General features: G+C 42.0%; 2 protein-coding genes across 2 annotated transcripts; both read right to left on the bottom strand.

Annotated features, from left to right (window-relative positions):
- Positions 1-4,269: 4,269 nt before the first annotated feature.
- Positions 4,270-5,283, bottom strand: LOC114616444 (trace amine-associated receptor 5-like). Its single transcript, XM_028761906.1, has one exon. It carries the CDS (start codon positions 5,281-5,283, stop codon positions 4,270-4,272), a length of 1,014 nt encoding a protein of 337 aa, XP_028617739.1.
- A 10,174-nt stretch (positions 5,284-15,457) lies between these two features.
- LOC114616443 (trace amine-associated receptor 4) lies at positions 15,458-16,501 on the bottom strand. Its single transcript, XM_028761905.1, has one exon. It carries the CDS (start codon positions 16,499-16,501, stop codon positions 15,458-15,460), a length of 1,044 nt encoding a protein of 347 aa, XP_028617738.1.
- Between the last annotated feature and the right edge of the window lie 1,112 nt (positions 16,502-17,613).

Genomic DNA, 17,613 nt, shown 5'->3' with positions numbered 1-17,613 from the left:
ATTAAATGAAAAACTAGAAGAATTCTGTACAGCTCTCTACTTGCCATACCTTACACTTCTAGATACTCCTGAGTCTAGGCCTTCTAAGCAGACCAAACCTCCTATGCATCTATGCTGTCTGGTGAACATCTGGCCTTCTTGGAAAGCTTTTTCCTGTGATAATGCCTAGGGCCATCTCTTCTCTTCTGCTCTTTGTTTGTGTCATGCAAGTGCTGCAGGAATGTGGTAACCCTGTTTCAGCTGTACCTTTATATCACTCTTCCTTCCCGTGCCTTCTTTCTCTGAGACCCTGGCTAGAAAAGGTACTTCTGCTGGGACCATCTGTTCTGATGGTGGAAGACAGACATGAAAGAAGCAAGCTCAACCACGTATCAGTCTACGGCTTTCTTCTTTGACTTCCTGTTTGAGGACAGCAAATGCCATGTCCCCTCAGGCTTTGGTCAAGACAAGTCATACAACCCAATCCAACATGAGTGAATCTGAGACTCTTCCTCAGAGAGGGGGTGAGAGAACCATGGGAGGAAGAGTAAGATAGAGGCTAGGAGTGTAGAGGAGGACTCATTGGGTGGTAGCATGTCACTGGGGTTCAGAACTGATGCCAAGGGGATGAGTCTCTTTTCTAGTTGTTCAAAGCTTCTCTCATGAGTATACACACACACATGTGCACACACCTATTTGTATGAAGCAATATAATTAAATTGAGATATGTTTCGAGAATGAACTACTGGGTAAGGTCATACAAAACAAGTACAATTCACCTCAAAATTTTAGACTATATTTTGTAATTTTATACTATTTTTAATTAAATGTCATGTATATGTGTGTTTATGCATGTAAAGCCCATGTGTACAGGTGCCCAAGGAAGCCACTGGATCCCCTGAAGCTGGAGTTACAGGCAGCTGCCTGCTGTGGGTGTAGGGAATTGTACTTGGTCTTCTGCAAGAACAACAAGTATTCTTAACCATTGGGCTATCTTTCCAGTCCCTAGACTATATTGATGTTTTGTGGAACACATGAGCATAATACACACACACACACACACACACACACATACACACAATGTAAGCAAGCATATACAGACATACACATATACACAAATACACACCACTGCCACCACAATTGTATTTTTTACCTCTTCTTCAGTGGGATGCTCTTGATGAAGAAAAGCACATCTCAGTACCACTGGTTTAGGCGTTAGTGGTGACAGCTAACTGGTTGCCCTCTGTTCACATCTGAACTCAAAGCTACTGTTAGAAAGAGTGCCTGGAATTCATCTTTAAAGGGCAGTCTTATATGATGAAGAGTAGTCCACATTTCTACCAATGAACCATACATGAAGTTTTATCTGTTCCATTTTTTTTTAATATGGAAAGAAACCACAGTGATCTTAGCACTTGCTTTGATATTTGCTACAAGAGAAATCAGTATTCTTGCATCTCAGTATAGCTGTTGCTGGTTTATAGCAATTTCATTAAGTCATTGCTACTTTGAATTTTAATAATATAATTACACGTGCTGGCAAAGCTTATTTGGTAGTTTTACATCTTGTTATATTACAGATGCAGCTATTTTCAAGATATTTTAAAGATGTGTTTCAGTGTAATTGTTTTCCTTTGGATTTCTGTCTTTTATATTATCAACTTAAAAAATGTATTCTGAGATAGGGTCCACATTCTTGCCCATATACTCAGAAGTCAAGGCACTTGTTTTAAGTGTAGTTGTTTCTCACTTAGCAGGAGCACAGAGAGATTAGACTCAGTAAAGTGTCACATCATTCTGAGCTCCCATGACATTGAGCACAGGTTTTTTACTGTCCAAACAGTGCGAAGATATTTGCCTCTTAGAGCCTGGAATCATAGCAGAGATGGTGAAGGAGCGGCCCTTCAGTCTTGAGAGCAGGTGCCTCATCCATCCACCCAGCAGCTCTGCTCCCTCCTCCGTTACTCATGTTCTCACTCCTACCTGGTTCACTGGCAATGTGGACTTTTTAATGACAACATCCATGTGCTTGTGTCTCTATAGCTCATGAAAAGACAAAGCCTTCTGTTCTTTACGTCCACCCCTCATACAGGTTGGTTAGCTGACTAGGCTTTCCCTCCCCATCCCTCCTTGTCTTCATCATGGAGCTGGTCTGGATAAGGCTGCTTTCTCCACCCCACTGAAAACAGTGAGATGTGTCAGTAACAGAGTCACCTCCCTGCCTCTGGGCTGCAGAGTTTGCCTGGAGAGCAGCCAGTGTACTTGTCTTTAGGACGGAGCATGCCATGCCCAGGGCATGAGCAAGAAGGTGATTTGCTTCTAGGAAGACAGGAAGGAAATGTGCTGCTTAGCATGACTAGCTTATGCATGCATATTATAACTGATATGTGTGGAATCTATTAGCATCTAAAAACTGAACTTACTAAAGTAATAGAAAATATATTACAAGTAAATTTTTAAGTTTGGGGCCACTAGAGTCTCTCTCTCTCTCTCTCTCTCTCTCTCTCTCTCTCTCTCTCCCTCTCTCCCTCTCTCCTTCTCTATGTATGTGTTTAAATATTATCTCATGTTTGTATATGATAAGCGGAATAAGCCAATTTTAATTAACTTTATTAGTCAAATAAAACTTTTACTTCTTTTTTCATAGCAAGAAGACAAGGCTTTGTTTAGCCACTGTGTTTTAGCAGCACACAAAGTACTGGGCTTCATCTCACTTCATCTCAAGTATGTGCTTGTCATTACGGTTTGCTCTTGGTACTTCCGCTCACCAGTGTCCTCCATGCCTCTTACCACTCGGGATGCTTCTCCTCATCCTCCACAGTTAGTCCTAGGTCTGCTCTACTCCTGTATTCCATTACCTTTTCATTCCCACCTCTTAAAATCTCCCCCTCCCCCACCTCATTTCTTGTTTTGTGACTACTTTTATATATATGGACATATACATGCATGTGTACAAAGACATACAGAGAGATATATGATTAAAGCTGGGTTCCACATAGAGAAAATAAAATATTTGGTAGACACTGACTTCCTTAAAGATTGTTATTTGAATGTGAATGGTTGTTTTACTTAATTCTTTGTGAATTTTAACATTAAAATTGTTTCAGAAATACATGCATTCATCCACAGTCTGTTTATTGAGACTGGCAAAACCATATACACATACCTATGAATACATATGGACTCCAGAAGCTTCAAATTAATTTACAAAGAAATTTTACAAAGAACCAATTATTCATTCACAAACAGAGCCAGTGCAAATCATGGGGGCAAGAAGGCCAGAGGCTTTTGGGAAATATTAAAAAAAAAAAAAGACAGAAGCGGAATGCAGCTTCCTCACTGTGCCAAGTCCTAATGGATATTTGTTTCAGTGCTTCTGTGGGGCTCACGTACTAGTTTTCCCTCTGAAAATTGGGTGGATGGGGGCACATCCTCATAGAAGCAGGAGGAAGGGGGATGGGAAAGGGGGTTTCTGGGTAGGGGAAAATGGGGAAAGGGGATAACATCTGAAATGTAAATAAAATATCCAATTTAAAAAAAACCTCCTGCACTGGGCCTGTGGGAACAGTAGGTTCAGTCTGTGTGATCTAAACGTAAAGGAGGAATATTAATGGCAAGCTGTGGCTAATTATCACAAAACACATCAGATATTTTGGGTTTCTCTTATATTTTTAACGAAGAAAATATTCCTTTAACAATATAGAATTACCCCTACATTGAAAGGGACAAATGTGGCTTCCAGACTTTTAAACTGTCAGGTTCTAAGGAGATGGAGATTTTAAAATGAACATTTTAAGAAAGGCGTATTCTGAATGTTGGACTCCACTTAACAGTGACATGAAATTATGACTCTGGCAAATTTTCCAAAGTTAGATTAGACAACAATATTTTATTTCATGTGAGTTTGAAATTTTTTTTTAGTGAGAAAACAATGGCCACTGGGAGTTTTCTCACCTGACTGGTCCACTTAGCAAATGTAGGGAGGAGCTTAGAAAGCAAACCCCAGACTTCTCCGACTTCCTCCTCTGCTTCTCAGTTTTTAGGAAGCAAGGATTTAGAGGCTGGATATTTCCCAGAATGCTTGCTTACCCACTGGGTATTCTAAAGTATTTAGATGACTTGAGGCAGCCTTCTCCCTACTTCCTTTTATGAGAATACTGAATGGGAGCCGTGCTTCTTTGCCGACTAAATATCATGCTTTTCCTCCCCCACTTAAGCCCTGGGAGCTGCCTATAAACTAGGGAAACACCATAGCCTATGGCTATACCGCTGTCCTCCTTCCTGCTAGAATCAGTCTTGGTACAAATCAACAGTCTGTGTTGGTGGTGAGAGGATCTGCCTGCTCAGGAGAAGTTTCAGCGCCTTCCTAAACCGTCGATAGGAGAAGACGTAGATGATGGGGTTACAGGCTGAATTAAAATAAGCAAACCAGATAAAGATGTCAAAGACCAGGGGTGGGGTGATGAAATTAAGGAGGCTGTCCACCAGCGTGTCGACAGTGAAGGGAAGCCAACACACAAGGTAGATGCCCACAGCAATGCCCAGTGTCTTGGCAGCTTTTCTTTCCCGCTTGACAGCCCCAGCCAAGCTTTGGCTCAGCGTTCTGATCTGCTGAGCCTGCCTGGTAGCGACCACAAAGATCTTCAGGTACAAGCTGATCATGATGAGGCAGGGGATAAAAAACGCAGGAAAGTTTAACCACCCCCAGAACTTATTGAACAGCAGTTGGCAGCTGCCCACACAAGGCATCTCTTCTAGCCACTGGTTGAGTGCTCTCTCTACCACATCTGTGTAGAGAAAGAAGGCAGTGTAGGCTGCTGGTATCCCCCACCCTGCCACGATGTAGCGGAGGGCTGTCCTGACTGTGAACTTGGAGGGATAAAGCAGAGGGTCACAGATGGCACAATGACGGTCAATGGAAATAAAACAGAGATGGAAGATGGAGGTGAGGCAGAACAGAGTGTCCAGGTAGGTATGCAGACGGCACAGGAAGTCTCCAAAGAACCAGCAGCTCTCCACAGAGCGGACTGTGCTCAGGGGTAGCACCAGCAGACCCAGCAACATGTCCGCAAGGGCCAGGGAGAGCAGCAGGAAGTTGGTGGGGGTGTGGAGCACTTTAAAGTAGGACACTGCAAATACCACAAACAAATTCCCCAGGACTGTGATCAGCACACCTACTGCGCAGGCCAGGTAGATGATGATCTGGATGGCCACCGGGTGGACTGTCCTGGGGCAAGACCCATTCACCTGGTAGCAGAACGCTCCAGCCTGCTCTCCAGAGCCCGGGAGGAGGACAGCTCTCATTTATAGGTGCTGTTCTTACGCTTTCTCTGGGAACTGGTCACCTTTTCTATAATAATAATAATAATAATCCTTTTTATCAATCAAAGAATGAGATGGAAGAGAAAAGTAAAGGGTGATTGAATTGATTGATCTCTGAATACTAGATCAAATATACCCTGAAAATCAAGTGCAGCATTGGAATAAAGGCACAGAGCCAACTCTTTTAAAATTGCTACAGACAACATTCTTAAAGAAGAAAAGAAGAATGTAGGCTAAATGTTTCTTCAGAGGAAAGTGTGATTTAGAATTCGGTATAAAATCATAAAGCAGTCTCCACTTTGATAAGGCCCTTGCCAAACGCAAAGTGAGATCTGAAGTTCTGGGTCTGAAGCTAAGTGACAAATTAACTACTGTGAACAAATCGATTCTTTCTCAAGAATCGCTAACTTTCTCCTTCAATCATTAAGTAAATTGGCAAAAAGTTACTAGGTTAAAGTTTTAAATTTTATCAACTCATCCCCAAAGAAAAATTCTACAGACAAATAAAAAGACAAAATTCTCCTTAATGCTGTTTTTGTTTTGCATTGTACATTTTTTAAATATAACACACAGGGTAAAAGCATCTGAGATGAGAAAACCTTTATCAAACACTAACCTGCAGACCATGAACCGTGTGCTAACACACTGAACTGAGGCTATGGCTGACTCTGAATGTACAGAGCGCCTTCCTAGTGTGCCCAAAGCCCTAGGTATGGTCTCTAGAACCATATAAACAGACTGTAGCCGTACACACCTGTAATCTCAGCACTTGGGATGTGAAGGTAGGAGAATCCTGAGTCCAGGATCATCCTTGGTGACTCACCAAGTTCAAAAGTAGTCTGAGATACATCAGACCTGTCTTGAAAAAAAAATGAAAAAAAGAAAGGAAGGGAAGGAAGGAAGGAAAGAGAGAGAGAGAAAGAGAGAGAAAATGAAAGAAAGGAAGGAAAAAAAGAAAAAATTTAAAAGTAAACTTCAGGTTTCCAGACTACTTACTCAGGCAGGAAATCGTCTCCCCATAAAAGAAGTGCCGTTCCCGATATACAGAGGCTTGCAGAGAACTCCTCTATCAACAAAGGTGACAGGCAAGAGGTCAGGGGAGATTTTATACTCTCAGAAGCAACGGCTCTGCCATGTGAGTTGATAACACACAACAGTGTAAGAGCGCCAAGGGAGCCCCTGACCTCACTCACAAACCTACATTGTTTCTTTTCCTTTCCAATATGGCAATTAATTAAAGACATAATTTAAACACATTGAGTTTTTAGATTCTACTTTACGCTCCTGTGTTTGGGGCTAGCCACAAAGTTATCATTCCTTTGTAGACAACTACTTTACAATTAATTTACAATATATGCTTTACTGAATTTCAGCGGTGGGGGGTTGAAAGTTTCATAGAGCCTTTCTACTCCAGGAGCCCCTTTGTTCATTTCTACTGAGCTGAGAAATAGCCCTGATTAATCTTTACCTGAACAGTGGTGCTGTACACCTGGAAATCCCTTAACTTGGAAGTTAGAGGGTCTGAACAGCAAGGTATTGTTTAACACAAATAAGTAAAAAAAAAAAAAAAAAGTAAATTCTTAAGAAAACAGCTCTGAAGGTTGAGATGACAGACTATTTAGAGCTATTCTAGAGAAAATGTCAATGACTCTAAAAGAACCTACTGAGCAGGATTAGAATCAGCCTGATAATAAGGTTTTAAGAATTCTTTCTCCTTTCCTTCCTTTTACTGAAAGTGGGTTTTGTTTCTCTGTAGATCCTGATTACAATTTCCCTTCCTCCCAGTTCTCCCTCTCCTCTCCTCCCATCAGGACGCCTCACATCAGAAAGCAAGCCCGCTTCTAAAGGATAATAATACCTTGTGGTAACAATTCATCTTGTGGTAACAAGATAAAACAAAAACTAACATAGCAGAATTGGACAAAACAAACAAAAGGAGCCCAGAGAAGACATGAAAAACTGAGACTCACTTACTTGCACACTCAAATCCCCATAACAGCACTAAACTGGTAGCCATAATACATAGATGGCTCTGCTTGCTGCCTCCTCCTCTGTGAGTTTGTATGAACGTTGATCAGGTTAATTTGGAGGACCTTGTTCTCCTGCTGTCCTTCATCCCCTCTGGCCCTCAGCCCCTTCCACAGGGTTCCCTGAGCCTTGAGTGGAGGGATTTGCTGACATCGCATTTAAGGCTGATGATTTCAGGTGTGCAAAACTGGCCACTTTTAGTAGTGCCTCAGATGCTAAATCCAGTAAGTAGGAAGATCTGGTAAGCCATAGGATACAAATAGCATGAGCTTCCCAGAGAGGTATTCAAATCTGCTTTGAATATCATTTCTAACACTTGAGCCCTGTAGTCTTGGAGTTGTGAACAAGAAGTTCTAATCCACTGGTATTAAAATATTTGCAAGATTGAAACATACTGTACCACTGTCCTAGAGCACGGTAGATGATCAACAAATATTATTTCCTCTTGCTACTTTGTATCCACCCTACATTTAAATTCTATTAGGCACTTGCTTAAGCTTCTTCTTTGTGTTACTTTTGGAGTACTTTTTTAAAACATATTCACTTTATATCCTTCTCACTGCCCCCGAATAATCCTTCCCCCATCTTCCCTCCCTTTATCCTCTGAGCAGGTAGAGGCCCTTGGGTATCCCCCGACCCTGGCACATCAAGTCTCTGTGAGACTAGGCACTTTCTCTCCCACTGAGGCCAGACAAGGCAGTTCAGGTAGAACATATCCCGTATACAGGCAGCAGCTTTTAGGATACTACCGCCCCAGTTGTTCAGGACCCATATGAAGGTCAAGCTGCATATCTGCTACAGTACCTCCTGGGCCAGGAGGTCTAGGTACAGCCTGTATATGTTCTTTGCTTGGTGGTTAAGTACTTTTTGTTTTTAAGAAACTTATGATTTATTCTAGCATGCTAGTAAATGTTGTCAACTTTCTGGTGTCTTTCAAATGCATCCCACTGTTATATACACATTATTAAATAATTATTCCATGATTCCAATAGACTGGACTACATGCCCTACTCATATTTTTTTAAAGATTCTCTGTACTTCATTGCATAGGATGTTTGTGTATTCCTATCTCTTTCTGGGTCCCAATCAAATCTTCATGAGTTCAAAGTCTCTCCCAGTACCTGGTATGCACCACCTCAGAGGACACGTGGATCCACTATAATGAAATATGCTTCAGACTAGCTCACATGGTAAGAATGCTGTGAATGGCGCTCAGCAGTGAAGTTACTCCACCACACAGGCACCAAGTGGGTTAAGACACGATGCACAACCCAGCTTAGAAGTCGTGCTGCTGGTGCTGCTGCTGCTGCTGCTGCTGCTACTGCTGCTATGGAAAGCTGTAAGGGTCCACAAGCTCTCACTGGTGGCACATTGGTACTGAAAATGTGTGATGGTTTGCATATGCTCAGCCCAGGAAATGGCACTATTAGAAGGTGTGACCCTGTTGGAGTAGGTGTGGCCTTGTTGGAGTACGTGTGTTACTGTGGGCGTGAGCTTTAAGACCCTCATCCTAGCTGCCTGGAAGCAAGTATTCTGCTAGCAGCCTTCAGGTGAAAGATGTAGAACTCTCAAACTCTGCCTGCACCATGCTTGTCTGGATGCTGCCACGCTCCTGCCTTGATGATAATGGACTGAACCTCTGAACCTGTAAGCCAGCCTCAATTAAATGTTGTCCTTACAAGATTGCCCTGGTCATGGTGCTTTTTCACAGCAGTAAAAGGATTTCAAAGGCACAGAAGGATGGCAGCCAGACATGGGAAGGAACAGAAGCCGGTGGTTAGGATTTGCACTATAACTTTACTTGACTGCACTCTATGGAACTGCTGTTGGTGGCAGCCCTTCATCTTGCCATGACCAGTGTCATCTCCCACATCATTCTGGTTTTCTTTTCTCCTCTTTTAAAAATATTTGCCATGTCTCCTTCTTATCTGAGTTCATTGAAGCCTTCTTAAGTCTTTTCTAGAACAAAGAGTGGGAGAAAATAATGATCATAAATTCTTGAAAGCAGCAGTAACAATTCAAGGGCTGTATCTCAGAAAGATGACAACACAAATATGAACTGTGTATAGATGGTCTAGGGATCACTATGAATAGTAGCTGGAAATAACCTGCATGTGTCAGACAGAGAGTGGATTACACAAACACTATTAAAAATTACACTATAGTGTAATTCCTGCAACAATGTATCTTTTCATCACTAAAACTAATTATATAATATGTCATCCCCACTGGTGCAATAATGTCATGAGTGTTAGGCAACCAGGAACTTTCTGATTGCATTTGAGGACTGTCCTCAGGAGGGAATATAGACCTGTTACTGTAAACTTGATCAAAAGCCCATGGCAGAAGAAAATGTAGGCCTTTAGGAAGAACTTACTACTGCTGTTTTGCTAAAGTGATCGTGTTGTCCAACTGCATTCTGTAGACTTATAGTCATACCCAAGGGTTTATGTTGCTATAAGCTTAGTTAGTGAAGCTTTTTTTAAGCAGTCAGTGATGCTGAATAGAATCAGAACTGGTCACAACACTGAGAATAAATGAATGACTGCTGTTATGTGCTCAACTCTAAATGGGACTTCCTGTAACATCTGCTCCACTGCGGTTCATGGAATATCATGGAATGTGGGGTCAGGATGTAAGAGAAAAGAGGATGGGAAGAGTGCTGTGAACACTCTCTTCTGGACATGACTTGACCACTGACTGACTTATGAACTCGTAGCAACTGAATTTGCCTACATCAAACATGGGCAAAACCGAACCTGTTAATATTCCAGCATAAACAACATGAGACCCCCACCTCAAGATGAAGAGTTAATGGCAGCTAATGGCTGCTGCAGTAAAAATAGCAATTATCTTTAGTAGTAGCCACTGATAAGTTACCCATGCCCCATAGCCACACTTATGAATGGAATCCTCGTTAAACTTAGTAGATCATTTTTTAAAAATATATAAAATAGAAGAGAGACTTGGTGAAGAGAAATGGTAGGAGAGGGATAAGAGAAAGAAAATGGCGGTAATATGGTCAAAATACACTTTATTTTATACATTAAAGTGTCAAAGAATAAATAAAAACATTTAAAACTTGATGATACAGTTTTACCATTACTGGCCAATATGGCCATGACGTTATTAGTAAAAATGATGGTTAACCTTAATTCTTAATCTGATAGGAGTGAGAAGCACCTAGGAGATTAATGAACACACCTGGGAGGGATTACGTAAGTAATTACATCATCAGGGCTCTGTCCTAATAAATGAGTCGACCTCTTCCTCGAGTTGTACTTGATGGATTTAGTGGAAGGAAAGGTGGGAAGTGATGTTTGGTTGGACAGAATGGGTCACTGGGGTGTGCTCTTGCCCCGCCCCCTCCTTCATACCTCTTTGCTTGCCTCCAGGCTGCCATGAGTGAGCAGCTCTCTTCCACCACATACCTCATACACACACTGTTGTGACGTTCTCCAGCACATGGGGACAATAGCTGATAAAACAATTAATGTTTTGTCTAGAAAAAGACATATATCTGTAAGTTATGTACATCTGTTCATGCTCACAGAAAGTGATGCATGCACACAGGAAGTAACACATGTTCACAGGAAGTAACACGTGTACATAGGAAGTCACATCACAGTCGGTCTCTGGTTGGTTCCCTCATTATACTTTATGAATTTGGTTTTCTACTTCCACTTTTATGTGGGTTCAGAAGATCGAGCACAGTTTGCTAGGTTTATTCTGCAGGCTCCTTTACTTCAGCCACTTTTGAAAAAAAAAAACTCCCATTAAAGTAAGAATCCATACAGTTTTAAAAGAAAGATTATTAGTAATGGTAAGAAATTATTGTATGTGTCTTAATTGTGTAGCCATTGGTCCCACGAAACAGGAAGACTGTTGCTGTATAAAGGTTAGAAACTAAAGACTTAGAAAGGCAAGGGAGTAGTCCAAGATTACTCAGGAGGAACTAGTCAAGCCAGCATGGCCTGTCCTGCTCTATAACTCATGCCTTCTTCAGTAAGTCAGCCCTCACAAAATGATGGAAGCCTTGAATGACCATCTTTTCATCTTTGCAACAAATCCAGCCCTTCTAGGTCCTGCTGTGTGCCCCAGACCCTTCTCAGGTGAACAAGAAAGGGGAGAGACATCACTGAGAAGAACAGGATATGTGTAAAGCATAATAAGATTATGTTTTTTCATAACGGCAAGTAATGACGCTGGACATAAAAGACAAGCTACATAACAGGAGATTCAAGTTTCATTTCATTACTTTGATCTCTAAAATGGTGGGGATTAAGAAATAAGCTTGCCGGGCGGTGGTGGCGCACGCCTTTAATCCCAGCACTTGGGAGGCAGAAGCAGGCGGATTTCTGAATTCGAGAGTTCGAGGCTAGCCTGGTCTACAGAGTGAGTTCCAGGACAGCCAGGGCTACACAGAGAAACCCTGTTTCGAAAAACCAAACCAAAAAAAAAAAAAAAAAAAAAGAAATAAGCTTTATGTTACCAGAACTGACCCTTCAGTAGACTATAGCTCAGAGCCCTGGGGAGGCAATCTAGACAATAATACTAAGTTGTTTCCATTAACTGGAACTCAAAATTCTCCCAACTGTAGATTAATCACTACAGGGATTGCTTTGGAACTCTGTCCTTTGTTTTCCTCCCTCCTCCCTCTATAAGCAAATATGTTCTCCCTTAGAACATCATTTCGGAGCTCACATGTGGTGAAACACTGAAGCAGCTAGCACAGGTTCTGTGGAAGAGCTTTCCCAACCTGGAAATAGGCCTGAATGAGAATAATATTATATATTGTCTTTACACCAAATAACTTGTTTTTTATCTTCATTAATATGTCCATCTAGAATAGAATCACAACTAATTTGTACTAGAGTTACAGGTCTGTTGTCTTAGCACCCAAGGGACTGAGGCAGGAGGATTGAGACACCTAGACCAGCCTGAGCTACACAGATCCTATATGTTTTAATGGGGTATAGAGAAAAATGTGGAAATTCAGTAGTTGAAATTTCTTCATATTTAAATGCTTCCTACTCACGTAATGGACGTAGTTTCTTAACAGGCTGCATATGGGGCTCCCCAAGCCTTGTCTCACTCCCTTGCAGCTCAGCCTGCCCTCATTGGCTGGCTGAACTGACTCTATGCCAACATGGTCAGCTGTTCCCTTCTTTCATCTTATTTCCTGTGACAAGCCATGCTGTGATAACTTCAGCTGGAAACTGCACCTCCCAAGTCTCATTCTGGACATGATTCCAAGTTAAAGGACCACATTCAAAATGCTCTTGATACTCAAAAGGACTTGAAAAGGACAAGGGAAGCTGTGGCCCTCGTTCTGCACTTATGCGTAAGTTGATATTATTGCTGTAGAGAAGGATCCAATGGCCTGCAGCTTAGCAGCACTCCCTCCTGACAGCTGGCATTGCAGTGCAGCGGTGGCCCTGGGCTTGCCATAAGCTCATGAGATTGAGCTGCAAAGCACTAGCTCTCCACAGGCAGCCACTCACCACCATGTCTTTGCAGCTCATGTTGCAGCCCCACTTCAGTGCCTGGTGGTCCCTGCATTATCCTGCTTCTTCAAAGTATCATGAGATGGCCCAGTGGTCTTTCTCTGATGCTTTAGTTACCTTCCCTAATATTTATCCCAATTCTAGTAGAGATGCTGCCTCTCTTACTGAACTCGGTATGTCTCCTTGAGTTAAAAGGTCCACAGTCTCCACTATATTTAAATGAGGCTAAGTGTTCCCCTCGATGCTCTCAAAGCTTCTTATGTCCGGATTTTTCATGTACTTGGCCCTTCAGTCCTGGTGAGTTTCTCTTCCTCCCCGCTATGAGGGCAGAAGCCCCTTGAAAATGGAGTTCATCTCATCTCTGAAACATGAACACACAGAGCAGTAATTGCAAATAGGGGCTAGACAAATGTTTATTAACCCAAATGCATTTTAGTACAGAGCCATGGATCCATGGGTGTCACCAGCTTCCTGGAATAATGGTTTCTCTGTCCAGCCTAGAGCATCCTAGAAAGAGAAGAACTAAGGAATGTGTGCTGAGGTGCTTCATTCCTGCATTCTTCATGTGGTCCACATGAAGAGTGGACCAGAATGTTCTGAAGGACACTTCAGTTAATGCTCATGAACACTCTTGTAAACTGTGGAGTTCCTTAACATAAGGAATGATTTTGACTTCAGTAGACTTCTATCAGCTCCTTCATTTTCTTTTATTTTGGCTTTCATGTAGAAAATGCTGATCTGTGAGAAGGCCACAGACCCCAGGTCTTCAGATTGTTACAAGTCATGTGGCCTTTTGAAGGTCAATACAGAGAATGAGTCTGTGATGAGCAAATGCCCCCAACCCCGTGCAGTCACTCAGACTCAGCAGTGCAAAGGGCCTTATTAAGCTACCAGAAGGATGGAGGCCTACCATCGAAAGGAGTCCTAAGCTATCCCTGCAGTTAATTACAAGGAGGCATCTGTGCCTTCAAAACCTGGCCTAAGGTTCAGCCCTAAGGAACTCTCCTGTTTCTTTGGCTCTTTGAAAAGAAAGAACACGGCAGCCTCTGTATGCTGCCACCAGATTTCAGGGTAAAGAATATCTAGGTGGAAGTGGGTGGGTGGGTGGGAGCACACCGTCATAGAAGCAGGAGGAGGGAAGATGGGATGGGGGTATCTGTAGGGGAAAGGAGATAACATCTGAAATGCAAATAAATAAAATATCCAAAACAAAAAAGAATATTTAAAGGATTAAATGACTTCAACCATAAGACATAAACTGTGGCCAAACCCTTCAAAGTCGAACTTTCACTTCAAATATTTTCTTGTAATAATAAAAGTAATTCACAGAACTTTCTTGGTACCTTTGAAAGTGCTTTATTCATATGAGAAATCCTGACTTCTGTAAGCTCCAGTATTTAACAGAACATGCAGGTCAAGAGGTTTCCCAGATGGAAATAGAAATGTTTCCTTAGAGGTCTATTGAACTGAGGAGTAAGTGGCCAGTGGAAATGTTGGGCCAAGGGTAGATTCAGAGATGAAAACAGGCTCATAAATACTCACTTAAGACTTGTGACATCCCAAGGTCACTATCTTACAGAAGACTGTGACATCAGTTGGCCAAGTGACTAGATAAGGAGAAACTACTTAATCAAGCATTCTGATACTACCGCTAGAATTGCAAAAGAAGAAAACAAGACAATGAGGGACAAAAGTTAGCAAATACACGTATGAGAGCTGAGGAAGGGAAAGACAAAGGGACATGGAAAAATGACATAGTGAAGCAATGATGTCCCAAAAGTACGAGAAGGGAAAATAGCTCAATTCTGTAAATAAAGTTCAGTCTTGGTTAACAATTAGTGCACACACACAACACACAACACAGACACATACTCCCACCCGACTCCACACACACATACACATCAGTGCATATGCTCACAGGATGTGAACATGGATATAAAGACGTATGTCAAAAGACAAAAGAAAAAGGGTTCCTAAAACTCTTGCTTCTTTTTTTCATTACTGACAGCTCAGTGTTATGATAAATCCCGAAATTCCTCTCATAAATTTAAAAGTACTGAAAGCTGATGGCTTCAGTTTATCTGCTCTTGTTCGGTATTCCTTAGTTGAGGCTTCTGATGTGCTCGAATCCTTTCTCCAACCTTTATAAAAACAGTAATGGGCTCAACAGAGGTTTGGATAAAGTCAGATGCACTACACAGCTGTCAGTGATTGTACAGGGTCTCCATGTCTCCTCCTCGGATGTTTCAAGTTCAGGTGAGGACAGTCATTAAATCTAAGCCAAAGTAGTTAAAACATTAAACCTCATCATTCAGGACTCGCCAGCCTTTGTGGGAAGTTAGCTTTGTTTGTTTTCTTGTTTGTTCATATGAGTGCCTTATGTAGCACCCAGAAATAAACCACTCTGTGGGGTTTGGCACACACCACCAGCAGCAGCAACAGCAGCAACAACAACAACAACAACAACATAGCTCACTATATCTAGTGCATTCTCAGGTGGCCATTGTGTCTGCCGGAAATGTTTCCTTGTGTAACCACTCCATCCCTCTTTCCCTGGAGAGAAAGGGCATCCAAGATTCTTTCTTTAAAAAGAATCTAGGCTAATGGAGGGGGGGCATTGCCTAAGGATGTGTAGGATGTAAGCTTGAGATAGAAGAGTCAGAGCGGAAGATCGTTCCTGTGACTATCATCCTCAGAGCCTTTCGAAACCAAGGATAGAACAGGCTGTATATGATGGGATTGAAAGTGGAATTAAAATAACCAAGCCAGAGGAAAATATTATACAAATCTTCGGGGGTTGTAAAATCAATGAAAGGGTCTGTGATTGTCAAGACGAAAAAGGGTAGCCAACACAACACAAATACTCCCATGACTATGCTTAAAGTCTTGGTAGCTTTGTTTTCCTTTCTGGATGTGGCCTTCATTTTGCTTTCTGAGAGGGCCTGTTTTGTCCTAGGACCTGTACCAATCTGCCTGGCATGTTTCCGGGCAACTGTGAAAATGTGTATGTAAATCGCCACCATGACTGTCCCAGGCAGAAAGAAAGCTATGAAGGAAGCCAGCACTCCCCAGAGCTTGTTAAATATTAACACACACAAACCCATACAGTCAATGGCTGCAACAAAATCCTCAGCACCACTCAAGTTTAATTCTGAGAATACTAAGCCAAAGGCAAAGAAGATGGGAACGAACCAGCTGATGAGTAGAAAGACCCCTACGACACGGGTGGTGATTTGGGTGACGTAATGCAAAGGGTCACAGACAGCATAGTGGCGGTCAACTGAGATGAAACAGAGGTGGAAAATGGAGGTGGTGCAGAGCATGATGTCACAGCAGCTGTGCACTTTGCAAAAGAGGTCTCCGAAGTACCAGCACGACTCCACGGACCGGATCATACTGAAGGGCATGACCACGCAGCTCAACAGGAAGTCTGTGGTAGCCATGGAGAGGATAAGGAAGTTGGTTGGCGAGTGGAGCTGCTTGAAGTGGGCAATAGAGATGATCACAACCATGTTTCCCAGCATGGTCATCACTATTGCTCCGACCATGATGAGGTACATGGCGCAGACAACGAGTGCAGGCCTCACCTTCCTCGGGCAAGAATTGTTTGCAGCAGTGAAGCAAAACTGTACTTCTGGGGAGTTCCAGAGGTCAGGTGAATTCATTGTCTTTGTCTTGTGGGTACTCTGAGTCCTTTTCGAAAGAGCTGTGTTGCTTTCTGTGAACGAAGGAAAAGAACAATAAAATTATTGGTAGGGTAGTTGTCCATTGAGTCTTACTTAGGTCTGAGTCTGAACAAAGTTGGATGTCCCGACTGACCAGGAATTTGTTCTCCCCAAACTTCATGTGCATATGAAATCACCTGTGGAACTCTATAAAGTCTTGGATTCTGATTCTGACATTAGAGGCTACAAGTTTGCTTTCCTACAATCTCTTGTGAGAGGACAAAAATGTTAGTCTGAGACCATACCTTGAATAGGAAACCAATTGAAAAAACCTGAATTGATATTGTTACCCAGCATCCACTGATTGATATTGTTACCCAGTATCTACAGACTGATATTGTTACCCAGCATCCACTGAGTGATATTGTTACCCAGCATCCACTGAGTGATATTGTTACCCAGCATCCACAGATTGATATTGTTACCCAGCATCCACTGATTGACATTGTTACCCAGCATCCACTGAGTGATATTGTTACCCAGCGTCCACTGAGTGATATTGTTACCCAGTATCCAAGTATCCCAGATAGAAGTATATACCATCATATTAATTTGTAGCTCTGGCTCCTGAAACTGACCAAGCATTTCTCTTGTCCAATTACATTAACCAATTTCCTGGATTAAAAACCACTCAGGAATTGCTAATTAAATTAAATGATAGTTAAAATCTGAAGCCATACGACTTCTTTTATAAAATTATCTTTTCTATAAACTGCCACAAATTCTGCTACTTCTGCTACCTCCACTTAGAAATATTTCTCCTTGCAATGTGAAAAACAAAGTCTGCAGAATTTAGAGTAAAGTCATGGCCAAGATTACAAGATTGTACATAAATAATGTCCAAAATGAAGAAAAATGGTTGGAATGACAGACTCCATAAGTCTTATGGGCTCTCATTTCATTTAGCACCTGCATTTAGGAAGCAGAGTTGTGGTTGAGGACCTCCAGGGACAGAGATTCCACATTTTACATTGCTATTGAATTTGATAAACAACTGTATATTATTTAACCTGTCATTTGTAACATTAATAAGCTGAGAACAATGGGGCTAA

Source organism: Grammomys surdaster, unplaced genomic scaffold, assembly GCF_004785775.1.
Source record: "Grammomys surdaster isolate TR1022 unplaced genomic scaffold, NIH_TR_1.0 320265, whole genome shotgun sequence".
Lineage (NCBI taxonomy): Eukaryota > Metazoa > Chordata > Mammalia > Rodentia > Muridae > Grammomys > Grammomys surdaster.
Note: the sequence above shows the minus strand (reverse complement) of the source record. Positions and strands in the feature narration are given on the sequence as shown.